The 27,965-nt window shown below is 43.1% G+C and overlaps 2 protein-coding genes across 10 annotated transcripts in view; one reads left to right on the forward strand and one right to left on the reverse strand.

Moving 5' to 3' along the window:
- The window catches only part of plx (PTB_TBC1D1_like and TBC domain-containing protein plx), a 28,330-nt gene extending 18,253 nt beyond the window's left edge, over window positions 1–10,077 (forward strand). For 4 of the 8 annotated variants that reach the window (XM_017254752.3, XM_070282188.1, XM_070282189.1 and 1 more), the window contains 7 exons: window positions 4,008–4,762; window positions 4,846–5,037; window positions 5,645–6,532; window positions 6,608–6,750; window positions 6,818–7,410; window positions 7,475–8,044; window positions 8,107–10,077. In XM_017254752.3, the coding sequence (XP_017110241.2) occupies window positions 4,008–4,762; window positions 4,846–5,037; window positions 5,645–6,532; window positions 6,608–6,750; window positions 6,818–7,410; window positions 7,475–8,044; window positions 8,107–9,126 (4,161 nt within the window). In that variant the 3' untranslated portion in view covers window positions 9,127–10,077. Of the gene's footprint in view, window positions 1–47; window positions 146–243; window positions 262–4,007; window positions 4,763–4,845; window positions 5,038–5,644; window positions 6,533–6,607; window positions 6,751–6,817; window positions 7,411–7,474; window positions 8,045–8,106 lie in introns of those variants that run through there. The other 4 variants (XM_017254757.3, XM_070282190.1, XM_017254758.3 and 1 more) reach the window with 4 other exon arrangements.
- Window positions 10,078–10,188: 111 nt separating this feature from the next.
- Window positions 10,189–13,591, reverse strand: cas (castor zinc finger transcription factor). Of its 2 annotated transcripts, XM_017254760.3 has the most exons (5): window positions 13,255–13,591; window positions 12,632–12,951; window positions 11,594–12,290; window positions 11,112–11,524; window positions 10,189–11,050 (listed from the first exon to the last, which is right to left on the reverse strand). In XM_017254760.3, the coding sequence occupies exons 1-5, from the start codon at window positions 13,556–13,558 to the stop codon at window positions 10,691–10,693; spliced, it is 2,094 nt and encodes a 697-aa protein (XP_017110249.2). In that variant the 5' UTR covers window positions 13,559–13,591; the 3' UTR covers window positions 10,189–10,690. The 2 variants fall into 2 exon arrangements, with proteins under 2 accessions (XP_017110249.2, XP_017110248.2); XM_017254759.3 differs by having other exon boundaries at window positions 10,196–11,050; window positions 12,632–13,591.
- Window positions 13,592–27,965: the final 14,374 nt, after the last annotated feature.

The raw sequence follows: 27,965 nt of genomic DNA on the forward strand, positions 1-27,965 counted from the left end.
CTGAAAGATACAACCCAACACAGTTCCAGATACATATATAGAAAGGAGAGTGAAGAGTTTGAAAATGTTCACGGTGCCATTTCATCGGGACACCATCCTGACCACCTCCGTCAGCGATGCATCCGTGCTGAACAAGAGCCGAGCCGTATGTAAAGCTTCAGATTCGGATACGGATCCAGTATCCCCAGTATCTTCTGTATTGAACCACTAACACTTTAAATTGATTTCAATATCGCTGCCTGCTCTGCTCTGCGAGTTTAAGTAATTTGTCAATGTGCTCGTTGTTATTTATTTATTTACTTTTGTGTGTTTTTGTTTTCGGTTTGTATTGCCTTTTTGTGTTTCCGTCTTATGTAATGGTTTTGTTATGCATGCACCGCTGCGATTGCTTTGTTCTTTTGTTTCCCAACTAATTGCAGCGTTTAGGCCAAGTTAAAAGCCGACTCTCTCCGCTCCGCATCGCCCCGTCCCGCCCCCATTTTCCATTTTTGCAGCCCCGACTTCCACTCAGCACTAATTGATTTACCCTTGGGACGGTCTCCAGCCCTCATCTCAATAATAGATTCGCTTTCAAGTTTGACTTTCATTCGAATCTTAAAGAGAGGAAGATGCGCTTCCTATGTAGATTTTCGAGATACATTCTATTCCCCCGATTACCATATAAAGTGACTTTTTTATTTCATCTCCTTCGGCCTCCTCAGCTTTCAATTTTGAGTCGAATTAAATTCCGCGCGCGTGCCAAATAGCTGAGAAGGATGGTCTCTGGGAAGGACGTCCGGAAGCCGGAACGGGAAAGGACTCTTAGCCGTAGGCGCCAGAAAAAGTTTCTCGAATTTGTCCTTTATGTGCCACTTGACCATGGCCATGGTGGCTACGAGAGCGTAACAATTGGCGAACAGAGAGGAAAACACTTTCGGCAGCTTTAACTTTTCAGCTGAGTCGATTGTTCGCTTCTGACGGCTTTTTGCGAAAAAGTTTTAGAAAGGCCTTTCAGTTAAAAAGTTAAAAACAAAAAACAAGAAGAGTTTAGTTCTGAACAAAAATATGGAGGAAACTGAATTATATGTCAAGTGCCTAAACCGGTTGGTGATTTAAAAATGGAAAATAATGCTTTTAATAACTTTAAATTTCAATTGAATTAGATGCTTTGAGGAACCGGTCACAAATCACCGGGCAATAATGCATCCCCGATTAGCAGCGAACTCTAAGTGGTATTATAAAAAAAAACTATAATTTAATCTAAAAGCTACAAGCCTGGTATTAAATTTAATCGACTCGACCCACTGACTTGCCAATATTGAAATAGCCTATATACGAGCTTCGTATATTCCAGACTTAATTCGAATTATTGCAGGACAAACATCACATTCGGGGCTAGTTGATGATAAACACATAATAATAAACAAAACACTGTTTGCTCAAATGGGCTGAAACCGGACCGAATCGAACCCGGCAGCGGCACAAATTGGCCGGGAAATGCCTTGCCATAGTCTTGACCTTAAAGCGGCTCTAAATCGAATGTAAACAAGTACGTCGTTTGATGTTTACCAATTCAAAATGATGACAATGCCAACAATTGCCGTTAAATCGAAGGATCTATTGGGTCCATAGATGGGGTATATGGTATATGTAATTATGGGGAAGATAGGGTTCAACAAACCTCCGGTGGCAGGGAGCAGCTGTTACGGCTGGCTCTTTAAAATGCCAGTCCCGAACTCCGGCCAGGTCTTTGCTATTCACCAGACACACTCTCTGGGCAGCATTACACATTGCAATTTGGAATTGCATAAAAAGCCATAAAACGGCAAACGAGCTGCGATAACAGCAGACACCGAGCACCGAGCCGAGCCCCCCTTGAGTAGAGTCACAAAAAGATGACATAAAAACTGCTGACACAAACATTAAACATTGTAGTTCAGACATGCCACAAAATTTGCAAAGCCAGTATCGTCGTTATACGAGAGAAACTTTGATTTATGGCTGGCAAGTAATAGAGGGTTGTTTTACTCTAAATATTTCTTGCTTTTTAAATAAAAGTTAAATACTATTGATTCTTTGATTTTTAAACGAGAGAGAGATCTGTCGGTGGAATATTAAACAAACCACATCTTATTTTAAATAAATAAATATTTATATAGTATGAATGACATTTTTTTAGTCATTTGCATTGCAAAACAGTAAGAGGGAGGACTTGAAAACTTCATAAAAAGCAATGGCGATTATAGACGCGTGCAAATCGCCCTTAAATCGCCATTAAACCGCATGTAATTTGACTTTGATGTCATTGCGGCTGGCCAAGGTTGTATCGTGCTGGCCCGGATCGGACAGATTAAGTCCCGTTGATGCGGCATTAAATATGCACATTGTTATAAAAAATCCGGGATAATGCCAGAGCGGCTTTCGTCTGGGAACAATAGTGCAAACACGTAAAAAATTAAGGAAAAAAGACAAAGTCATCGAGTGAAATTCGCTCGACGAACGTGACGTTATATTGAATTCCTGAAAAAACAGTTTTGTTTTTTATTATTCATTTTTAAGGTTGATGTTAGGGGGGATTTTTATTTATATTTTTTGTTTTGTTTCTGTGCTTGACAACAATAATAAAAAAGAGAACAACACATATATTGGCAGACGCTTTCGCAGAACACGCGTGCCACACAAATCCAAAGCAATATATAGATAAAATACAAAAATAAGTCCTATATCTTTTGGTCAACTAGCTGTGGTGATGACGTCACGATCACTCGACAACCGACTGATCATCGAAAAGAGGAGAATCGAGTCCCAAAATAAGAATGAAAAATTTAAATCAATTTAGGGAGATAACTTTTTCATTTGTTTATTTGGGTGCTGGGGGTCTCTTGGGGAGAATTCGTGCCTTAAAATTGCTGATAAATGGCAATTAGTTGTGGCCATACTAATGTATCTACAAGATACACATATGCGGGACGCATCTGACGGATGAGCTAGGTGCAGGCACTGAGAGTGAAATGACATTGGACTTTTAACTTGCCGGGCACTGCCAAAAACATTTCTGGCAGCCTTTCAATGCGGTCTAAATGGGGCAAGGGGCATTACGATTCTCTCTCTAGACGGAGAGTGAGAATAAGAGATGCCTGATCATCGCCTGCATCACGCCGGATGCAGCTGATGCATATGATGCATCTCGTCGGTGTCCAAGTCTTTCGATCTGGGCAGACGCTATGTCTGCATGATCAGTCTGAATCACAAAAGAGTTTTATCTCTGGTACTGAGGGGTTTCCAGGCATGTGACCTACATATACATGACAACTTTTATTGATGACAATTATAATAAATCATCTTCCAAAAAGACGAAAGCATTGTTGCTTTGGCAAAGTTTGATACATAATATAAGATTCCCCATGACGTCAAGACATCTTGCTCATTTTCCAAGAATTTTTCTTTCCTAGAATCCTATTTAAAATTATAATTTTAATAGTATAATTCAAGAAAACCAAGAAGTATCTTAAAAAATGTATATATTTTTTGATCACTCAGATTGCCAAACATAAAATTATATCCGAAAATTAATAAAAATCTCGGATCCTTTGGGGTTAGCAAATATTTTTTCATGGGCTTTGTTATAAACTTCTGGAGACTATAACCATTCCGCAGTCAAGCTGCATTATCCCAGTCACGAAATTGTCCCAGCAGAAATTTTGAGATGGATGTCCGGCAAAGTTTGGTCCTAACTTTTGGGGTAACACCTCCCGGACCCCCTTAAGTGTCGCGACCACAAAAATTGTCATAAACTCGAGAGTCGTAAACGCAAAGTGGTAAACTGCGGCGGATGATGGAAGACGGATGGGAGGCGGAATCGAATGGCGGGGAATGGCGGAAAGACGAAGGACATTGAGAGTCATCCATCAAATTCTGGGGGGTCATGACTTTTGCTCGTTTACTGACTGCACGATTGCCTGGATTGCTCCAGACAGATAACAAATGAGTGTCTCACCAGTTGGTTTTCTCCACAAATCCCTTTGCAGATGGCCGAGCTGATGCATCAGATGCGAGACCCGGCCCACACGCTCGGCGGCTCCGTGGGCAACATTCCGCAGACCTTGATCGGTGGCAGTGGGCACAGCTCCGCCTCGAACGGAGCCTTGAATGGCATCCATGCCACGCCCGCCACCAATCTGAAGATGAGCGAGGCCATGAGGAGTGCCCAGCACGACACCAGTCCCAATCCCGTGAGCTCCAAGATGAAGGCCTCCAAGTCCTACACCCACGGACTGAGCAACTCCTCGGGCACGGTAAACATACCCACATCCACCTCGGCCCAGAGCAATCTCTCCCTGCTGGCGGACATCTCGCCGAACCACACGCACTTCTTCGAGGTGATGTACGTGGGCAAGATCCGGGTCTCCCAGAAGCGGGTGCCCAACACCTTCATCGACGACGCGCTGCCCAAGTTCAAGGCGTACGACGCCCAGCGACTGCGTCTCCTCCAGAACCGCAAGATGTCGCTGAGCAGCGAGGGGGGAGTGGGCATCGAGGCGAAGACTTCGACAGGAAGTACTCTCAAGAGCCAGGACCTCAAGGAGGAGGACGAAGAGGAGCAGGAGCAGCACAGTCAGGAGGTCCAAAGCCAGGCCAGGCCACAAGTACAGCTGCAGTTGACCGGCGCCGAAGAGGGGGCTGCTCCGCGTCCGCTGGAGGAGAACAACAAAGAGAACCGGTCGCCGGAGAAGCGTCCCCTGCTGCGGGGTCAGAGCCAGATCGAACTGGGACACAAGGAGAAGTAAGTATTCAGTCGTTCGAGTGCCTTTTCCCCTGACATTTCGACCAACAACTTTTCCATCTCTGCTCCGTCAAATCCCAAAGCTCCGACGGCTCTGAGCCATCGTCATCTGAAAGCCAACAGGAGGCGTCCAATGTTATTGTTAACAAACAGCCCACGCCGCCCAGGGATCAGGGCGTGGCCTCTGGGAGCGGTGCGAGTGGTAGTGGCACTTCCGCCTCCACATCCTCATCCGCTGGTCCCAGTCAGTTGCATCCCAATTATGCGCTGGAAAAGTAAGTGCCACCAGCCGGCCCACCAATTCGTCGCATGAATAGTTTCCCTTCGTTTTCGTTTTCGTTATTGGTTTTTCCTTTGAGAAAGTTCCCGTGGCTTTTCATTCGCCTCTGGGATCTTAACAGGCAAAAGGAAGCAAAGGATAATTAAGATTTTATAGCAGAGGCTTTTACATTTTGTCTTTTATGTTTTTATTTGAATAAAGTTAGTCCCTAAAGTAGATTAAATTATTTCTAACCGACTTATTTTTACGAGATGACTAACGAACAAAAAATAGTTTCAAATTGCAGTCTAATCGCCTAATAAAATATAATGACTTAAATATCCAGACTTAAATACTAATCTCTGTAAAAAAAAACAAACAACGTTTAACGTCTAGCTTGTTGAATTAATTATTTTTGCTTCTGTCTGTAAGTAATTGCTTTAATCCCAGGGTCTCTGAAAGCCAAAGGTATTGGAAAATAGTTTTGCTTTACTTTGCCAGTTTTTCTTTTATTCGCTTGACCCTTCACCCATTGACTCCCCCTCTTAGTCGCATGGCACACCCAAGTTTAAAGTTCCTAAATACCCAACCAATTCCATCGATACTAATCCATGTTTTTGTAGTATACCCAAGCAGCGGGACCGCTCAGCCTCGCAGGGCTGCATTCCGCCCTATGTGGAGCAGAACCGGACGATGGTGTTCCTGGTGGGTCGCTGTGATCTCCGCCTGATCTCGCCCGACCGCAAGCAGGTGCTTCTCTACAAGGACTTCAAGGACGTGGCCAGCTGTGTGCACGGCCAGAAGTCACTGGATCACTTTGGTATCATCTGCCGGGAGCTGAACAATGACGGCTACATCGGATACGTGTTCAAGTGCCAGTCGGAGCACGTGTGCGACGACATTGTGGCCGCCATCGCCCAGGCCTTTGACACTTGCGCGGAGCAGAAGAAGAAACAGGAGACCCAGATCTTTAGCTGCGAGCACTGCCCGATGCTATGGTACCACAAGCTCTGCACGGACGTCGAGGGACTCTCCGAGAAGAAGACCCAAGCCCTGATTCTGCGCCGCATTGAGACGCTGAGCGACGACGAGCAGGAGATCGTGTGGGCCAAGTTCTGCGGCTCCGAGAAGACGAACTCCCCGGTTGCTGAGCAGAATCAGTTTCTCATGATGCTTCTGCGGGCACACTGCGAGTCCCGGCAGCAGCGCCACGTCCACGACACCGCCGAGAACCGATCCGAGTTCCTCAACCAGTACCTAGGCGGCAGCACCATCTTCATGAAGGCCAAGCGATCGCTCACCAACTCCTTTGACAACCTTCTGAAGCGGAAGCCCTCCAAGGACGACATTGCTGTGCCGCCACACAATCTGCGCGAGATTAGGGAAGGTTCAGCTGAACCCCTAGGAGCGGAGACTCCACCAGAGGGATTCCGATCCAGATCGAACACCGTGGGAGCGAGTCCCAGCACCAAGCCCACAGCAGAGCAGCTCAAGAGCCCCATGATGGATATGTAAGTAGTTTATAGCTTTAAGTGCGATAGAATTATATAAATAGATACATTATCTATCCCTTTTTCCCTTAACAGATTCATCAAGGTGGGTAATAGTCCCAAGGAGGCGGAAACCCACCAGGGATCCTGGCGCCAGGCCATACTTAACAGCGTGGTGACGCCCTCCAAGGGCTTAGATAGCGAAGTGCCCACCGAGTTCTTGTCGCCCATGAGAAAGCGTAAGTTACACCTTTATTTTAGTTACATAATTAATTATTAAATGAATGTTCTTTAATTATTTTTTAGCTCCCAAGCGAGGCAAGCGAGATGCCGCCGAGTTGCGAGAATTGTGGCGCACTGCCATTCGGCAGACCATCATGTTGAATCGCATGGAGACGGAGAACGCCATGCTCCAGGCTCGCCAGAACGAGAACGAGCTGAAGCGCATCAAGCTGGACTACGAGGAGATAGTGCCCTGCGACAAGCAGTTGATAGAGCGCTGGGAGCAGATTATCGAGCGCAACTCCACTCAGATTGGCAACAAAAAGGATCCCAAGGTCCTGGGCCATGCCATACGCACCGGAGTGCCCCGATCGAAGCGCGGCGATGTCTGGACCTTCCTGGCCGAGCAGCATTCCATGAACACGGCTCCAGTGGACACCAAGGAATTCCCCAACTTCAATACACCGTACCACACGCTGCTGAAGCATCTCACCGAACACCAGCACGCCATTTTCATTGATCTGGGCAGGACCTTTCCCAATCACCAGTTCTACAAGGATCCCCTGGGTCTGGGTCAGCTGTCGCTGTTTAATCTGTTGAAGGCCTACTCTATACTCGACCCGGAGTTGGGCTACTGTCAGGGATTAGGATTTATCTGCGGAGTTCTACTTTTGCATGTAAGAGTTTCTATGAAACGTTATAAGGATATAACTTAATATCCTTACTTTTCTTTCTTTTAAGTGCGACGAGGCCAATGCCTTCCAGCTGCTTAAGCATCTGATGTTCCGCCGGAATATGCGCACCAAATACCTGCCCGACATGAAAAAGTTCCAGCTGCAGCTTTACCAGCTCTCCCGTCTGGTAAAGGACCACCTTCCGGATCTGTATGTCTGGCTCGACCAGAACGATGTTTCGCCCACCTTGTACGCCGCTCCCTGGATTCTCACCGTCTTCAGTTCCCAGTTCCCGCTGGGTTTCGTGGCGCGCGTTTTCGACCTGCTCTTCCTGGAGTCCTCCGACGTGATCTTCAAGTTCGCCATCGCCCTGCTCTCCGTGCACAAGGATCAGTTGCTGGCCAAGGATAACTTTGAGGAAATCATGGACTATCTGAAGACAGTGGTGCCCAAAATGGAGGCGCACTGCATGGAGCAGATCATGAAGCTGGTCTTCACCCTGGATATTGGAAAGCAGCTGGCCGAGTACAACGTGGAGTACAATGTGCTGCAGGAGGAGATCACCACCACGAATCATCATCTCGAAATGCTGAACAGAGAGAAGACCCAAAACCAGCACCTGGAGCAGCAATTGCAGGTGGGTTTCCAAGGATTCTATATCCTTTTAAAAGATATTTATTAACTATTTCGTATCCACAGTTTGCTCAATCCTCGATTGCTCAGCTGGAGACCACAAGGTCCTCGCAACAGGCGCAGATAACCACGCTGCAGTCGCAGGTTCAGTCCCTGGAGCTCACCATCCAGACCCTGGGACGCTATATAGGCCAGCTGGTGGAGCACAATCCCGATCTGGAGCTGCCCAATGAGGTGAGACGCATGCTCCAGCAACTGGACGACCTGGAACGGCAGAGGCGCAAACCCATCTTCACTGAGCGCAAGATTGGCAAATCCATTTCCGTCAACAGTCACTTGGGGTTTCCACTCAAGGTGCTCGAAGAGCTGACCGAAAGAGACGAACATGGTTCGCCACAAAAGCAGAAGAAGGAGAAGACACCTTTTTTTGAGCAGCTCCGGCAACAGCAGCAGCAGCTCCAACATAACCGCCTCAATGGACAGTCCTCCCATGCCAGTGAAACCGTGTCCCCGACGCCGCCCTCGCGACCCAATCGCTTGCTGGACAATGCCAGTGCCAGGACCGTGATGCAAACGAAGCTGGACGAGCTGAAGCTGCCCGAGCACGTGGACAAGTTCGTGGCCAATATCAAGAGCCCGCTGGAGGTCGACTCGGGCGTGGGCACCCCACTCAGCCCACCGAGCACCGCGAGCAACAGCAGCGGCGGCAGTATCTTCAGTCGGATGGGCTACCGGACGACTCCCCAGGCACTCTCACCCCTGGCCCAGCGTCAGAGCTACGGAGTGGCGATCACCACGGCTCCCTCGCCGGCACACATGGAGCAAGTACCGCCGGCCACAGTCACGGCGGCCATGCCCCGAGAGGATGTCGAGGAGCCGCAGGCCATGCATCCACTGAGCATGGTCGGAGGCGACGTCAACGTCCGATTCAAGGGCACCACGCAGCTCAAGTCCATCAGGCCGGTGCACCACATGCGGGCCATCACCCTGGGCGGAGTCCAGCACCAGTCCAGTACGGAGTCCACGGTGGGCGTGGCGCCCGTGCCCGTCGAGCTGGCACCGCCCACGGCCACAGGTCGCAGCTAACGGTTTTGATTTATCGGCAAACTGCTGCGCGGCTTCTATCGCGAATGAAACATAACCGCTACTCCTCCTCCGTTGCCGCTTAGATTCTTAGATACGAACCCGCAGAACTATAAGATACAAACTCGAACTAATTTGTTTTGAAAACGTGTGCTCGCACAAAATGTTGCCATATACATATATTGCTCCGAAAGTTACGCAATCGTTATAAACTGAAACCCCCGACAAAGAAAGGAAAATACAAATACTATACAAGTATACAAATAATGCTTATAGAATGTAATTGGATAGTGCTTTTTCAAGATTTTATAAATTTGGCTACCGCATACAAATCAAAGCTTATATCCCTAGGCATCCAACCAAGAAAAATCTATAAAAATCCACAAAAAAAAGAGAAATATAAAACCCAAATCAAAAGAAGCATTGATGAGTCTGTAGATTGTTTTTAGTCAGCCCCCCTTTACTATTGATTTAATGTGTAACGAATTTACTTGGTAGCTTACTTGTTGATTTTCGTGTTTCTTTAGTTCTAGTGGATTAGTTCTTAACATTACATTTAATTTAATTATATTTGTACATTTCTCCCAGGGTTTTACTTTGCAATGTAAACTAAAATCAGACACCAAATGTATAAAACGATTCCGATGACATTTGCTTGTACATTGTTCTTGAATAGGATACATAGACCTCACAAATCTATTTCATTATCATTATGGTACTTGGATTGTATTGATTGTTTACATATATACGCATATATATGTATATATATTATTATGATATATGAATATTACAAGCGAAGAAAGGGAAAAGCTTCTGTGTTAAGTACTTATGTATTGCTTAGCCGGACTGCTTTCATGGGGCGTCCGGGATTTGTGTAGCTGATTTGTGTTAGAATATGATTAAAATCATTAATTAAATGAAAACAGTAATAAAGTCAACAATTATTTAATCAAAGCAGAGTCATTTTATTCTATAATACTATAATATAAAGGTTTATCTAAATCTGTAAGCTAATTGAAACTCATTTTGTAGGCTTAGTCACGACAAGTCTTATAATTTATTCAGGTAAGTAACTCAGTTTCTAGGTTTTTTTATTGTAAAGCATACTTAGTTTTAAATGCAAAAACAATTTGTATTATTTTATTAGTATATCACACAGAATTAAGTGCTTACTGGCTACTTGTAACAGAAATCTCCCAAGTCCTGAAACTCCTGCCTAGCCTAATGAAAAAACATCACAGTATTAGTCAAACTAAAATTCAAGACTTTCTCTTCTTTTTTATTTAAAATGGCTGCAAATTTTAAAAATTAAAGTGGCACTCAAAGAAACGATTAATTCGATTGGAAGAAAAGCCAATTCAGCAACACCTTGGGGAAGAAACCTTAAAAGTTTTCAAAGTGTGGATGAGTTGGCTTTTATGGAGGAAAGGATGACATGTCCTGATCCCGATCCTTTTCCAAAAACCTAATCCTACTACTGTACACTCCTGCTTAAAGCTCTTATTTACAAAGTCGTCCTTAGTCCGTGAGTCTAATTATTTCCTTAAACTAAGGACATGCATCCTTTCTACTCCTTAAATTCTGGCTTAAAACTAAATTTCGCCTTGGGCTGCTGGACTCCATTGGCCGCCGCTGCTGCCGCCGCCGCCGCAGCTGCCGAAGCGGCTCCCAGGGCCGCCAGATTTCCCAGCATCGAAGGATTCTGGGTCATGCCGGGATAGAGATTCTGGTAGAAGAGCGGGTTCTGCAGCTGGAAGAGGGCCATCAGGTGGGTGAGCTGGAAATTGGGGGCACTGGGACCCACTACAGGAGCGGAGGCAGCTGGCAGCAGGCCGGGATAGAGTCCGGAGGCTGGCAGCTTGGCAGATTGATCCTCCTCCATCTTGAAACGCTTGGCCTCGGGCTGTTGGGCATCAGCGGGGAGTTGCTGGAAAAAGGAAACAATAATTTTATAAAATAACTAAAATTATAAGAAATCTTAAACTTACAATTTTCTTTGGCGGCCTGCCACGCTTCCTGGACAAGAAATGCTCGGCGGACAGGGAGGACAGTGGTGTGGAGGTGTTAGTTCCCCCAGTACCAATCTGCATTGGCGCTGACCCATTCACGGCAACCGGCTGCTGTGGTGTGGCATCCAAGGAGCTCTCCCCCGTATCCTCTTGCTTGGTTTTGAACTGCTGGTAGGCCTGCTCTCCATCCTGGCGATCGTGCTTCCGCTTGTGGCTGATCATCTGGCTGCTGGAGTGCAGGATGTAGTCACATCCCTCACGGACACAGTGAATGTGGTTGCAGACAGAGGAGAACTTGCAGGCATCGAAAGGACACACCTCGGTCTTCAGGATCTTCTTGAAGCCGTCCATTTTCAGTTGGTGGTCTTTCAGGTGGTAAGTCTTGTGTTTGTCTAAAGAGAAAAGGATAATAATACGGTTATTAAAAATTGTCCAAGAGTCCTTGTCAATGGTGGACTTACCCATATCGGCCTTGTTCTTGAAGGTGTGATTGCATCCTTCGCGACAGCAGTGATAATGGGATATCTTTTTGCCAAAGAAGGGGCAATCCTCGATCCGGCAGTTCTCGTGTGCCCGGAACCGTCGGAATCCCTCGTTTACGATCTCGCAGTCCTTGCGATGGAAGTTGGCATGCATCTGTACATCACTGGTGCTGACGTAGACCTTGGGGCAGTGCTCGTAGACGCAGTGGTAGTGGGTCTGTTTCCAGTTGTAGGCACATCCCTCTCCATAGGCCGGGGCACAGTCGTCCGCGGAGGAGAACCGGGCGAAGCCCAGCTTGAGGCTCTCCTTGCGCTTCTTGTGCCATTTCAGGTGCCGGATGATGTCATCCTTCTTGCTCAGGATCTTGCCCTGGCACGGCTCCTCGTGGCAGTGGAAGTGCTCCCGCAGATTCTCCTGCCGGCAGAGGGTGTTATCGCACTCCAGGTAGGAGGACACTTTGCGCAGGTTCTTCAGGCTATCCTCATTCTGGAGCAGAGCGTCCAGGCCACTGGCCGCCGAGAGGCTGACCAAGCTCTTGCTCTGCTCGCTGGACGGGGGAGTGAGTAGGGAGGCGGGTGTCTGGGACTGTTGAAGGGGGGTGGTATAGGGGGTGGGTTCGCTTTCGACGGGCGTGATGTTGTACGATGAGTCTGCCGGCTGCTTAACGGGCGTGTACTGCAAAGAAAATCAAGAGGGTAGGGGGGAAGGGTTAGAAAGACTCGAGAATCATCGCTAGACTGCCTGGTGCCCACAGCTGGGCTCCAACGATCAATGGGAACCGACACAGCAGCTGTTTTGTTTTCATTGGAAGTGCAACATTTTTTTTGTCGATTCCCTCAAAAGCAAATCACGAATTTTGACATGATTGTTTTACTCGAATTACATCAACAGAGCGTGGGATATAAACACAAAAAAGTCAGGGATTGGATCAGAAAACTATAGCACTTTTAAATCCATACATACTCTATGAAATTATTGATTATGAAGCTTAGATTTGGGATAAATATTTTACTTACCATGCTGGGCGAGTCAACACTATCCGTGGTTGACTCCAGCGGTTGCACGCCCGACAGCATCAGCAGCTTCTCGGAACTGGCATTGGTGTGGGTGCTGTTGCTTGCCACGCCCGAGGAGCTGCAGCTGTGCAGGCTGGACAACGGCTTGTCATCGTCCTCGTCCTCCTCGTCATCATCCTGCTCAAACTTAACCGTGACCGCCGAAAGATTGTCGGCAACATGCGCCCCCTGGGTGGCTGCCATTGCTCCTCCAAGTGATGCTTCAGCTTCAGAGGCGGCGGCGGCATGTTGCACTGTCTTCTCGATTGGCGTTGATGTCACTGTGGAGGATTGCAGAAAATTATTTGTGGAATATTGCTCGGTTTGCAGGGAGCTGGCGTATTGGCTCAGGAGCAACTGATGTTGCAACTGTGCCTCCTGCTTGACCATCGAGTTGGGGGTATTGTTGGGGGTTAGTAGAAGGTTTGATGTTGCCAGAAAATGTTGCTGCTGCTGGTGCTGTTGCTGCAACATTAACTGTGTCAGCGGCGGCAGGGTGTTGAGCAACATTTGACCGACAAGGCTCTGTGTGTTGTTGTTGTTAGGTGTGGCGGGTGTGTGATTTTGAAAAGCAATCAAATTACTATTGGGACTACAACTACGGCTACTACTACTGTTGGTGTTTTGCGAGCTAATTCTTTTGTGCGTTCTTGTCTTGAGAATTTCTTGCTGTTGCAGTTGCTGTTGCTGCTGTTCGTGTTGCAGTTGTTGCATGCAAGTGCTGCTCGAGATATCCTCGTTCTGTGTGTAAGTGTATCCAGTCAGCTGCTGTTGCTGTTGCAGTTGCAACTGCTGCTGCTGTTGTTGCTGTTGCTGCTGCTGCTGCTGTTGCTGTTGCAGCAAGTTCATCATATAAAGTTGCATAATAAACTCCATTTGATTGGACATTTTGATCAAGCACTTTTATTTTTTTTTTTCAAAACACAGCACAGCACAAGAATATCGGGAGATTTTTCTATATCTCTCTTATTTTTTTTTTGGATTAAAAATTCTTTAAGATTTAGTTTCTTGAAGATTTTCAGCACAAAGCACAGCACGAATATCTCGTTTTTGATCGACTTTCTTGCACGACGTCTCAGCGATCCTCAAAGTTCGGCTGCGCAGCTCAAACTGATTCAACTCTTCCGCGACCTCTGGCTAATATAGCAAAAATTGCGCAAATCCTATGGAATACAACCCTCTCGCCTCCTGGCTCTTAAAAAACCGATCTCCTCCGCTCTCTCGTTCTCTTAAAAAACATAAAAATCCCATCTTCATATGGTGGTGGCACTCGTTTCATCCCCTAGTTTTTTAACGACCCTTTGAAGGGAAAACATTCTGGGAAAACTCTATGCTGGCCCAGCTTGATTTCGGTTTGTTTCCGCTTTTTTTTCGGACACTTTTTCTCGACCAATAAAATTCCAGCGTTCATGTAAATTTATCCCGAAAAGAGAGTTTTTTAGGTAAAAAAATGTCAAACAAAACGAGAGGGCTATAGAATATTGTAAAGGAATCCTCGTCCTTTAATGGAAGTAGGAAAGAGATGGAGGTTTGAGGATGGCATTAGATCAGTAAGGGAATTTTGGTGTCCTGTTTAAGGATTATTTTTTTAACAAATATTAAGTCGATTGACTTAAATATACAAATTAGTTTTTTTTAGATAAAACTAAAGTATTTCTCGAGAATAAAATAGAATAGTATTCCAGAACTTGAAGATTATAGAATAGCTTTTCCAGAAAACTTTCCCATCTTCCATATAAATTCCCTATTAACATAAGTATAATCAAATCATAGTCCCTACAAAATGCAAAATCCACATCTTTTCTATTTCGGATTAAAGATCTCTAAGTTATGCAAATTTTTCAAATTTCTGCAAGTTCGAAGACAAAATGTATCTCAAAGAATTTGCGCGTTTTTTTAAATTGGAGCAGCTGCCTTGGGTTATTGGAATAATCGAATGAAATCCATTCAAATGCAAAAAATAAGAACCCAGATTTTTGGCGCCATTTCGAACTATTTCAAAATTAAAATTACAATCGCGCAAAAAATCTGCATTACAATCAAGCAAAAAAACACAATTAAAAATGCCAAAAATTTTATAGACCCACGAAGAGGAATTTGCATATTAGAACCAGCATTTGCGAAAATGGTGAACGTGAGCAGACCCTCGAAAAAGGATTTCCATCCGAAGGAGGCGACTTGTAACATCCGCTGCGCAGGCTCGCAAATCCTTTCCCGATCACAATTTGCATAAATTATTGCTGTAAAATATTGGCACGCAGGGTCATTTGCATAATTTTGGCACAGCCCGGAGCTACGGAGGGCGATCCGATTCGTCATCCGCCTCAGCATCCGGCGTTCGGCAGCTCCGGAGCCAGTGTTATGCAAATGGACCTGCACCTTCGTCGGGGAGGAGGGTAACGTTACACTTCCAGGACCTTCCAAATCGACTGCGCACGCGCGCAATGTGGAAATTTATGCAAATCAGCCAGGAAATCCCCGAGAATCGAACAAATCGATCGGCGAGGGGCGGAGGACGATTGGTTTTGAATTTGCATTTCGGCTCCGAGCTCGCTCGTCCTGAGGAGGCCAGGACTTGGTTTGTCACTTGGTTGGCGAATTGGGATTGAAGTGGATTTACCAATTGTTGCCATAATTGAGTGACATGGATAGCGCGGGGAGCGAGCGAGATGCCGAATCGGGACTAACCCATGTTCGGAGCTATTGATTACAGAAAAGGTTGGGAAAATGGCAACTGAAAATGAAAATCTGCATGAAAATGCAAACAAAAGCCCGTACATTTCATATCCGTAGTACAAAGACCGACGATCCTCCGGAGTTCGGGTCTGGCTTGTTTTATGTCCCCATTCATAGTTTTATTTCGGCTTTTATGCTTTTGCATTTGCGTCCTGAATTTGCATACGAGTCTGACATTTTCATATTCAGTTACAAATGTTTCGAAACAGAAAACTTTTGTGAGCACTATTGTTGGATGTTGTTCCTCGTAATAAGGTTGATTGGAATGATGGAATCCCACGAAGCGACAATTATTATTTCAGACTTGGCTTGAATTTGCATCACACTGGAAATCAATTAGGCTAGCAAGCGGGTTGTCACTGGGTGGGGTTTGTCCATCCAGAATGGGGTTTTAATATCCTCCAAAGCTCACTTATGGTAGAGCCTCTATTTAAAGAAATTTCAAAAAAATTATCAGCAGTGTCATCAACGTGAGAAAGTCCCTGAGAACAACTCGAGAATAGAATCTTCCATCTATCTCCCTAATTACGGCAATTGCCCATGGCACTTCGATTCTTTGTGTTTCCTCACAATTTATGCTAAAAAGTAAACAAAAAACGTTTGAATATTCAATCCGAAGGGATCACACCCTATTTGCCTGTCTTAGGACCCTGTGGAGTATAAGAATATTTCCGTATTTTCTTCCTTTTTGTGAGCCTTTGTTTTGGGATGCGTTTAGCCACAGATTTATTGCCCAAGCCATTCGAGGTTGCATCTCAAAATCTACCCCGAGAGTTCACAGATCGATAAATGATATTTCAATAAATTCATATATCCATTCATATCCAAGGATACTTGGATATATTTAATTTGATTTAACTTAGAAGGACAGTGGACACGCGTGGATTTATGTGGAACAATGGTGGCACGAGTGTAAAGTCGAAGATTATCTCCCGAAGGACACTGACCAATGGTCAGCGCGCGTGCTGAGTTCTTAAAGGATAATGGTGTTGTTATTGAGTGGACAAACAGGTTTTTTGGTTGCTAGTGAGGAAGGGTCATTGGTGGTCATCTCAAAGGGTCATCCTTTCGTCGCGTGGCCAGTAATCGAGGGATAATTGAGATGGTCAGTTGTCACGCCAGATATGCCGCCATCTTCTTGTGCTCTGACACCGTTAATTTATAACGGTTATTCGTTGAGAATCCTTTCAGAATCCCAAACAGAAAAAAAAACTTAAGAAAAAGATTTCCCATCTAATCCTTGTCCTTCGGGTCAGGCCGAAACACAATGAAGCCGAAAGCTGCAATTTTATTCGCTTTTGCGCATCCTTTTAGGAGCCGGGCGGGTAACAAAATAACAAAAGGGTTGAAGGGTCGCTGGAAGGACCTCCCGGCCCAAAAAACCGGACCGGACTCGCGACCACGAATCAAAAATGAAAATCACAAGAAAACCGGTTTGGACATTGGCATTAATTTTCAGAAAGGCCGCGAAGAAAATTCGAACAACACAGCAGAAAAAAAAAGGATGAAACCCTTGCAGGATATATGAGCCATATGGCGGTCCATAGCCGGATCTGGTCATCCGGGAAGCACTCAAGCGATGCTGCGCTTCTGTGATGGGATATACATATTAGAAGTCTCCCAACGGATGGCAATCGTCCTGATCCTGTTTCCGATGCCACAGCTTCTGCCTGCGTCCTTGGGGTGGCAGGACAGACGGGACAATGGCGACTGGGGTTCAAAGGGTTCCTTTGCGGTCATGCATTCAAATTATCTTTCTATTTTGTTCTCAGCCTGTTATCCATTGGACGAGTCCTGTTTGGGAAGCTTCTATCCTAGAGGTCAGCCATTTTGTTGAACCCAAGCGTGTTCTCGAATTAACGGACATTTCTCAAGACGATTGCTGGAAACTTTTCATGGGAAGAAAACCCAGACAAAAGATTAATTTCTTTAGTAAAAAAATACAAATTAGTTACCTGAAATTGAAGTCGGATGTAGGCTTTCACAGGCTAGAGAAAGTATTAAAGATACTTGGAATAGTTTCTTAATTTTTTTGTATCCTGGGATTCTTTATCTAACGTACTTGCAATATTTACATCTTACAACTAATTAACATATTCCTCCAACCAATTTGTTTCAAACTCAATATACAAATACCATAGCTCATAAATAAATTGAGAGTTCAAATGGGGTCAGTGTCCCAGAACGGCACGCGCCAAACTGACCCCTGGAATGACCGCTTGACAACCCTTTAATCATAGACCCTTTCCATGGTCCAGCACAAGTCCAGAATAACTCGTTCTTGACCAGCTCTGGCTGAAGGAGGTAACTAGGACACGCGTCCATCGCGGGGTTGGTCAGTCGAAGATGCCGGAACTGACCCTCCCATAAATTCTCGCATTTGCATTGTCACTCGGCGATGACTTTATCCCTGGCCATTGTCCTTCGGCAGCATCCCTAAGTGGACGATATCTTTCCAAGGCGACGACAAAACACTCGCAAATGAAGATCCTATTAGCATTCCGTGTGGTCATTGATAGCCGAGATTTATGCAAAAGGGACAATTGCCGGATGCCTGGCTCAAGGGTCAGCAGTGTTGCACAAACAAAGTGGGATGAATATATTGAAATATCATCGATCGATCTGTGAACTCTCGGGGTAGATTTTGAGATGCAACCTCGAATGGCTTGGGCAATAAATCTGTGGCTAAACGCATCCCAAAACAAAGACTCACAAAAAGGAAGAAAATACGGAAAATATTCTTATACTCCACAGGGTCTTAAGATAGGGAAATAGGGTGTGATCCCTTCGGATTGAATATTCAAACGTTTTTTGTTTACTTTTTAGCATAAATTGTGAGGAAACACAAAGAATCGAAGTGCCATGGGCAATTGCCGTAATTAGGGAGATAGATGGAAGATTCTATTCTCGAGTTGTTCTCAGGGACTTTCTCACGTTGATGACACTGCTGATAATTTTTTTTAAAGTGTTCTTTAAAAAAGGCTCTACCATAAGTGAGCTTTGGTGGAAATTAAAACCCCATTCTGGATGGACAAACCCCACCTTGTGACAATCCGTCTTTTCGGCTAATTGATTTCCAGTGTGATGCAAATTCAAGCCAAGTCCGAAATAATAATTGTCGCTTCGTGGGATTCCATCATTCCAATCAACCTTATTACGAGGAACAACATCCAACAATAGTGCTCACAAAAGTTTTCTGTTTCGAAACATTTGTAACTGAATATGAAAATGTCATACTCGTATGCAAATTCAGGACGCAAATGCAAAAGCATAAAAGCCGAAATAAAACTATGAATGGGGACATAAAACAAGCCAGACCCGAACTCCGGAGGATCGTCTTTGTACTACGGATATGAAATGTACGGGCTTTTGTTTGCATTTTCATGCAGATTTTCATTTTCAGTTGCCATTTTCCCAACCTTTTCTGTAATCAATAGCTCCGAACATGGGCTAGTCCCGATTCGGCGTCCCGCTCACTCCCCGCGCTATCCATGTCACTCAATTATGGCAACAATTGGTAAATCCACTTCAATCCCAATTCGCCAACCAAGTGACAAACCAAGTCCTGGCCTCCTAAGGACGAGCGAGCTCGGAGCCGAAATGCAAATTCAAAACCAATCGTCCTCCGCCCCTCGCCGATCGATTTGTTCGATTCTCGGGGATTTCCTGGCTGATTTGCATAAATTTCCACATTGCGCGCGTGCGCAGTCGATTCGGAAGGTCCTGGAAGTGTAACATTACCCTCCTCCCCGACGAAGGTGCAGGTCCATTAGCATAACCCTGTATCCTGTGAGCCCTGTACCCGGGATCTCTGTTTTTGTTCGGCTTTCCTACCTCAGCGGAAAAGTCGCCTGTGCCAAAATTATGCAAATATTTGTTAAATGCGTTTTAGGCATCAGGTCGCTCCACATGGTGGAAATTTGCATAATTTATTAATGATACTATCCGGCGGAGGGTTGATGGCAAATAGTCGTTATTTTTTTGTCGGCAGCTGATTTCTCGGATCGATTTAATGAACTTTTGCACGTTTTTGCAGAAAGGTATAATCGAAAATCGGGGCTGAGGATTTTTACGGTTTTTAGTTAAAAAGAAAGGAAAAACTTGCTCAATAATTTATCAAAAATATGCGCCCTTTCAGCATCTGTCCGAGTTGATTGATGATTGTTATGAGATTGTTCCTTGGAGTTGTCTCCACGATTGCCCAAGAAATCATTAGCAAAGACTCAAGTTACAGATTGCAAAATATTCTCACGAGTTTTTTGGGATTTCTTCAGAGTTTTTCAAGTTTTTTTAAGGGTTACTACGAAAACTAATGACAATATTAAAATTAATGAAACTAGATGATGTTATAGGATACTTTGTGATGCACCCTGCAAATATTTACCCTTTTTCGGACCAACATTTTCTTAAATGTGCAAAAATTTGGAAAATTCAGGTAAGAGTATAGAAATTTCGCCAATTTCTCTAATTGCAGGGAAAGGGGTTCGGTTTCAAGGACTTTCTTTTTAAGTTTCATTTTCTACTAATTTTTTGCAACCCCTAGCGAATGTCCTTTCACCGCGGGGTCAGCTGCAAAAGTTTGGTGAACTCGGTAGCGCGAAAAAAAAGATAATAGACAAGAGACTGGAATGGAAAAGAGAGAGCCGGGAAACCCAAAGGAAAAATATGAAATTATAATCTTATTACATCGTCACAACAAACAGAAAATAGCAAAGCATCGGCGCCCCCTTTCGAATCCTTATCCTTTTGGGCATCCTTCGATCATCTTCAGCTGCCGTTCGGGAGGCCCTCAGACGCCTGGCAACTGCGCACCGGCCGGAGATATGCCAACATTTGTCCTGAATTCCTTCCTCGCCGGCTTCCTTGCCGAGCAATCCTTTCAGACACACACCACACGGCTCACACACAATGCGACGTGTCCTTACAAAAAGGATTACGCAGCATGCTTAGACAAATGCTGTAGAAGGAACATCTTGTTATGGTTTCACCATCATCATCATCAGTCTTGAGGGTGGATTTTCGATTTCCCCTTTCATTGAAATACTTTTTTTTAGGCATTTTCTATACCAATTCCGTTCTAGTTTTGTGGAAAACGTTTCGACGCAATTCCCAGATTTTTCTGAATTTCAGTTTTGGCAGTTGCGCAATGAGCCGAACAACGCCAACACCGTTCCACAGAACAGGATCTGGATCAGGATATCATGATCAAAGCACGTTTGCAGCTTGGTTGGGTTTCCATTGTCAACAAATGGGCGGTCCCGGGAGCAGAAGGAAAATCCTGAAAATGCCAAGCGGAAAAGGATTGGAAAAACAAGAAAAAATAAATAATATTACTGTAACAAGGAAGAGCAATATCCTTATCCTAGTAAGTACTTAAGATTAAATTAGGTGTTCCAATTAATCTACTTACCATGCTGACTAGCTGCCTAACCTACACATGTCAAAACAACTCATTAAGTTCCAATCACTGTACCCCCTTCGATGTGTCCGATTTCCGGACATTATCATTTCCTAATGACTTGCAAATTTTATGCAAATTGAGTGTCAAACGGGGCATGCCCCATGAATGTCACGTTATACGACAATTAAGTACCACACTCCTGCCTTAAGTTTTAAATGGAATGGGTAGTCCTGACTTTCTTGAGGGGTATGGGAAAATAGTTAAACTCAGAGTGCTATTAAAATCTTGAAAGCCTAAGTAAATACGCATTTGGTTGTCCCGACTTTGATTAATATTTGTTTGGACAGTCGAGAGGAAGAATTTCCGAAGAGACCAAACCCACCCTGGATCCTCTTTTTAGGCTTTGCCATTTTTTTGCAACGGAAATTAAAGGAAAATAGGAAAGGACGAAAAGGCAAAGGTAAGGACGAAAAATTGCAGTCCAGTCAGGCATGAAGACACTTTTGCCACAGCTTAGCTCACTCGGGCAAGGTCAGGGTCCATTAGGTTAAATGATATTGATGATGATCGCCAGGATCGTCGGGCTGGCAAGGATCTCAACTTCGATCAGCTGGCGCTGAAACTTCAATTTTTTAAGGGGGGTTGATTCTGCCCAAGATCTTTACTTTTTTATTGCCATCGGCCTGGGAAATTTCTCACATTTTCACACAAAAAAGAAAGAGATTATTAAGCTGTTTACGTTCGACGTGGTCCGAGTCCTGGTAATAAAGCAATTAATAAGATTATATATGCAAGGATATGTTGACAGTTGGCTGGCCAGAGGTCAAGTTTCAATGGTCATTTGCCCGCCGATCGGGGATGGTTGCAGTCAAATTTTTACCTATTTTAGAAAAGATTTTTCATCAATAATGTCCCTGCAATGCGATCCTTGGGTTCGATTTTCTAATAACTGATTTTTCTCTTCATCGAAACTCATCAATCATTTGGCCAAGGGGTTGCTCCGACTAAGGTGAAAGTTTCGGATTTCCTGCCAAGAAAGTACCACGAAAAAAGGATATTTTTTAAAGCAATCCTTTGAGCGGAAATCAAATGACAAATGCAAGCCTAATGATGTCAGCTGCTGCAGATTTATGTGAAAGTTCCCTCGTGGATTTTCTTCCTCCTTCCAAAAGGGTTACTTCTTTACCCTTTTAGTTTTTTCGGAAATGCAAAAAAATAGCAAAAGTGTTTTACGGTTTGCTGCCCGTAAGAGCAAAGGGACTCTTGCACTCAACCGTCTTGCGAAAAAGGAAAACCTGCATCCTGCATCCCTTCTTAATTTGCCTGAGCTGCATCAGAAATTCATAGGGTCCTTTATTACATTATTTTGCAGGCAAGACTGTTGCCATTTTCCTGACATTCGATACCGTAAATTGCATAAACACGAAGCATGGGAAATTAATAAATTGATTGGAGAGCTGGAAAAGGGTTGAGGTATCCGCGAAAATTAAATTTTGCATTCAAAGGAGTCTTGGAACGTCTTGGGAAAAAAAAACTGAACGCAAGGCTGCGGAAATTAATTGTTTGGCATTCAAGAATAATCAAGAATAAGGATTTCAATAAAAGAGGCGATTTTTAGAAAAGTATTACAATAGAAAATGCAAAATGTAAGACTTTCTTTTAAAAATATTTTTGTATTTTTTGGAGCAACCTTAAATAGGGGCTTTGAAAATTAAATAGTCGTTTTTAGAGAATTTCTTTTTGTGTTAAATAGGCCTATAGAAAAGTAAAAAACATTTTTGCTAGTAATTTCATATATTGGAAATATTTACTTTCTTAATGAAGCAACAAACTCATTACCTGACCATATATTTGCACATTACCAATCGACTTTACGCATCACATGTTTATCGTCCGTAAATATATGTAAGCCTCATGAATATTTAATAAGATTCAATTGAGTTGCCCAAACAGAAGACGACAAACTCCTTGCGAACAAATCTCCGCCCCAAGACAGGACTATTGGCACTTGAGGAGAATTAACATTTAGCACGGTTAATGCCAAACAACAAAACATCAAAATGAAATCAAGGGCTCGTCTTGGGCAATCTCTTAACCCATTCGGTAGGATCGGGTGGTGCATCCATGAAATTTGCATAACATTGGCACAAGTCAAAAATCCTGTGAATGCTGTGCATCCCCTTTCCAGGACACCCGTTTAATTGAAAATGCCAAAATTATGCAAATCATTGCCAAAACTCAGATGTGCATCATTTGGGTTACAATTGTTGGTTTTGGGTGCTGTGGAAAATTTGCAAGCTGGCGGAATGAATTTTACAAAATTTATGCATTGCCATTTGCAGTTTATTGCATATGCTCAGTGAATAAAATTATGCACATAGTTTTTTGAATTTTCGGTAAACGCAACTAGATTGCAATCAGTGTGAGAAATAATTTAAAAAAAATACGAAAGGATATCTAACTTTTCCCGTAACGGATTATTAAATGCATATTCCTTCCGTTCGTTTCTTTTGTTAGTTTATATAGCAGAAATGATATTTAAAATAATTTCTAAAGAACATTTAAGGTTGTCCTGCTTGAAAAAAGGAGTTAGTCAAGGCTCTGGGCAAGGACATGCAATCTTTTGAGAAACTGTTTAGTCAATATTTAAGCCAATTTGTATTGGATTAACCATTTCGGGTATAATGTATGTATCGGGTCCAATTTTGTCCAATGTACATCATGAAAATCAAGAAATATTGATCATACTAAAAAGCATTAACTAATTTTGTCAATTTTTTTATCGAATTTTAAAAAATTTTGATGAAAATTGAAGATATTTGGGTTCTACCATAATTCCTGCATGTAATTTCTTTTTTAAATCCGTTGAAAGACAACTTAAATATTAACAAAATAGAAGTTCTGATTCACAAAGTGTATCTCGTTTTGAAATTGAAAAATAAATCATAAAGCTATTCAATAAAATGTGCTTAACAAGTTTCGGATTTGTTTCTTTCTTCTTTCTTTCTCCATCCAAATGTATAAATAAAAAATCCAATCTATGTATATTTTGATTTTTACATTACTCATATCATATTCACCTGGGAGCTCATATTTTTTTTTTTTATAGCCAAAAGTTTATTGCCAAAAGATCATTAATTTCACGACCAAAGCGTTGATTTCTTTCAGATATAAAAAATTCTTTAATGATTGATCGTTAAATTTTGAAAGAAAATAATAATGATGCGTGCATGTCCTTGAAAAGTTAAAAACTTTAGACTGGGAATCATTTTATTACTTTTTTACAATGATTTTAAAGAGTAAAAAATTTCGTATCAATTCTCTTTAAAAATATGTACTTGCCTTCCCTGTTGAAAATATCCTGAGCTCTCACTCTCTATTTTGAAAAATCTCCCCGAGTGTGTTATAAAATTCTGCGGGAAGGTCAGCGAATTTTTCGTTCGTATTTGGCAAACATAGGAGCGCGAAACGTTTTTCTGTTTTATGTCCTTAACAATTGAACACGCCGCTGTCAGGCGACGTAGCCCAGCATCCTTTATCCTTTATACATATATGTAGGCCTAGCTACCCCTTTCCCTGATGGCCGTGACAATGACAGGCCTTTTGCTAAAATGTAGCATTTATAAAAATTTCAAATCACAAAATTTCCAACAAAAATAAAGCCCTGAATGGCAACAAAAAAGGGTTGATGTGCCATTGCGATTGCAAGTCCAGCAGGAGATTCCCTACTGCTGTGCGTAAATATATATACATACATGCTTATATAATATGTATCAAGGATCTAGATATTCCCTAAACATTCGTACATGGTTTCCCTCGTCAGGATATCTCAAAATCAACTTGCTGGCCAAAGGCGACTTCTTAATCATATGCACGTGCTGCCGCTGTCCAAAAATAAAAAGGATGTGTTGACAACAACAACCAAAACAATGCCAACACGCATCCTGTCCGGCGCTGGTCAAGCGGCCGGTCACTTTGCCAGCCGAGGGGTTAACTTTTGTCGGGCACGCGTCACCGAAAATTTCTACAAAAACACACAATGAAAATTCATCAAAAACCCTAACATGGAAATGGCCTGTGGTCAAGGGCATAAAACGATTTGGGTAAACTGGTTTTTCCGGCAAAACGCCCGGAAAATTGTGTGAAAATGCACAAAGCAACAGCTTAGGCTATAATTAAGCGGTTAAGCGGTTGAGCCCATACAATTTCAAAGATTTTTAATTGAAAGATTTAAAAGCCATTTTCTAGGTATCCAAAAATATTTATTCCAATTATGGGTATATAAAAAATCCTGTAATTTTAAATTTTAAACTATCTTACTAACCTTTAAAAATTGCCATCTAAATACTTATTACCCATAAACTATAATTATTTTTTAACAAAAAGGGATGGTTTTTTTTTCACCTTAGGAAAATTGCAATTTTGGTTTTATGATTTCACTTTTTTCAATAAAAAGTTTCCTATTTCCAAAACCAGGACGGTTCGATCGATCGACGCCCCTTTAACCCTACTGAAACCCTATCCAGCCATCGATCATGATCGCGCTTCCTTCCGCAAAAAATTCCCACAGTGCAAAAAATCGGCGAAGGATTGCGTTTGAGATTAGGAAAAGGAGCGGAGTCTAGCGAAAAGGAAATTTACGAGCGATCGAATAACCAAAAAAAGGAACCAGGTATCAAAGGGTGCAAAAATTGCAGAGGTCCTGCGGCCGGGTTCAAATGTGTCACGTCTTATGATGTCATTGCTGGTGATGCTGCAGCAGCAACCCCATTCCCGGAGATAGTTATCAGCCTTCCTTCGTCCTTATGCCTATTCTCCTGACCCCGATCCTTGCCGGTTCACAGTAAATTACGCGCAGAGGTGAAATGCAAACAAAGACGGATAGGCCTGGCCTTTGGCAAAGGTCTATCTTAAGGTCTCCAACCCTTGCTCGGTCTTTACTTTTTTGTGCCCTTTTCCCCTTTTTCTTGAGATCTTTTTTTGTGACGAATTTAATGATTTTTGCCTCAAAATTGAAGCGATTTTTCATTGACCCAAGAGCGGGGTGGGTTCAGAGTTCGGCGCGTCTTGGCCTGAGTCTCTGTTATTCCAGCTTGAACTGGCAAATGCGTTCACCCGTGAAGACTTCGCTCCAAGAAGAGGTTTCCTGGCCCGGTTTTGTGGGTCATTGTCGCATTAAGCCAAATTTATGGCAATCGAATGCCAATAGTCATGCAGATTAATAGGAAAGGATGCCCAAAGGTGAACTATCCAAGAAATGGCCTTTGTTCGATGTTGGGTGGGTCAGGGAATGTGATTTATTGCCATAGATATTTTACAGGGGTTTTTCCTGAAAAATCTGATTTAAAGCTTATTTTATTTGGATTTTTTAAGCTTTGGAAAACAATAATAGCTATATTCATATCTTATAGAGTTAATCTAATAACTATAATTTCTGCAAAAGTGAAATCTATTTCGCTATATCAAATATCTATAACAAGTGGTAATATACATGAATAGAATAATTACACTATACATGTTTGTAATGCCCCTAATATGGTGATTATTTTGGGTGGTTGAAAATAAATAATCTTTTTTACATCAAATAGGAGGTACCACAAACATCAACAAGCAAATTTCTGCTTGAATATCAAATACTTTAACCATAAAATCAACATTTATCAAAAAAAGGGAAAATAGACACAATTCGAACAGACTTTTCACTCATCCACTGAACATGCAAATTTCCAATGCGAGTCGAGAACAAAGGCCAGGATTTTTGGAAATAATTTAATGCTACATTTGAGTGAAGAGCACCGCGAGGATTGGCCAAAGGGTCAGGGGAGGATGTGGAAATAGGAAATCGGAAGTAGACCAGCACGCTGACCCTAAATTATAAAGTTACAAAAGCGCGGGCAACCCTTTAGCTACCCCCGAACGAATCGAGTTACAGGGACTCGGCTGGACCGAGGACCAGCAAGGACCCTTGGACAGCGCTGTCAACTGCGGATCTGGTGGGCTTGTTAGCCGCCTCGCCCTTCGGGGCTGCGTATTCAAATTGCTGATGCCAGCCCGGGGATTTGACCAAACAAATCCCTTCTAATTTAGACCGGTGAGGCTGCGCATGTGCAGCAGATTAAATTTTGGACTTCGTGCAGCTTTCGATGCACAAACTCGGGCAAACTGGTTTTAGATTTCCAATGCCCCGGGATGCTGCGTGACCCATCCATCAAAGGACGTGGACGATGCACGAACACAGGGGCAAAAACAACAAGTCATTTGAAGTTTTAATAGATGCTGCATCCTTTTGTTACAAAAAGAAGCTAAAACTGGTTTTTAAAAAGCGGACCAACCCTTTCACCGGACGAACATATTTTTTTCCCAATTTTATTTCCTTAGATTCAGGCGAGTTTCCCTGGGAAACGTCTTGTACGGCTGCATTTTTATAAAAATTTTTTCTAATTTATTTTGATAGAATTTATCTCTCGCCGCTTAATGAGCACTTTGGGTTATGGAATCTTGAAATAGTTTGGGAAAATAAAAAGGTATTTTAAAAATTCATAAATTTATTGATAATAGAATTGCAATAAATTATTGAAGAACTCTTGGGAAATAAAATAAAGGAAGAATATTAACTAAAAATAGGATGCAGGATGCAGTTTTATAAATCTGTTAGAAAAAATGTGCCACGCGTCAGTCACTTAATCAAAAATTCAAGTTCAACCCTTGGAAACACTTCAACTGACCGCTGACCACCTCGCTTGGACTATCATTGCTAGCATTGTTTCCTCCCTTTCCCTTTTTTGAGTTCAAAGAGGGGTCAATATGTGGCACGCGCGGATGGTCAGGATTCTGTTGATGTATCCGGTGGAATCGCAACCGACAAATTTAACGGATATTTCGAACAAAGCAAAAAATTTCAATTTGCAAAAACATATATTATGAATTCATTAAAAGAGCTTTGTTATGCAAATTCATGAAACTGATTATCCACCAACTATTAAGGTGGGCCTGGCACAAGGAAAGGTGTTTGCATATAAATCCAGAGCGGTTTTTACATTTATGAAATTGAACTTTTTATTTTAAAGAAAAACAAGGACACTAAAGTTAAAAATTAATGAATAAAACAAAACCATAAAACTGAATAAAACTAAAAATTCATAAAACCTTAATATATAT

This window comes from Drosophila bipectinata, chromosome 3R, assembly GCF_030179905.1.
Source record: "Drosophila bipectinata strain 14024-0381.07 chromosome 3R, DbipHiC1v2, whole genome shotgun sequence".
Classification (NCBI taxonomy): Eukaryota; Metazoa; Arthropoda; class Insecta; order Diptera; family Drosophilidae; genus Drosophila; species Drosophila bipectinata.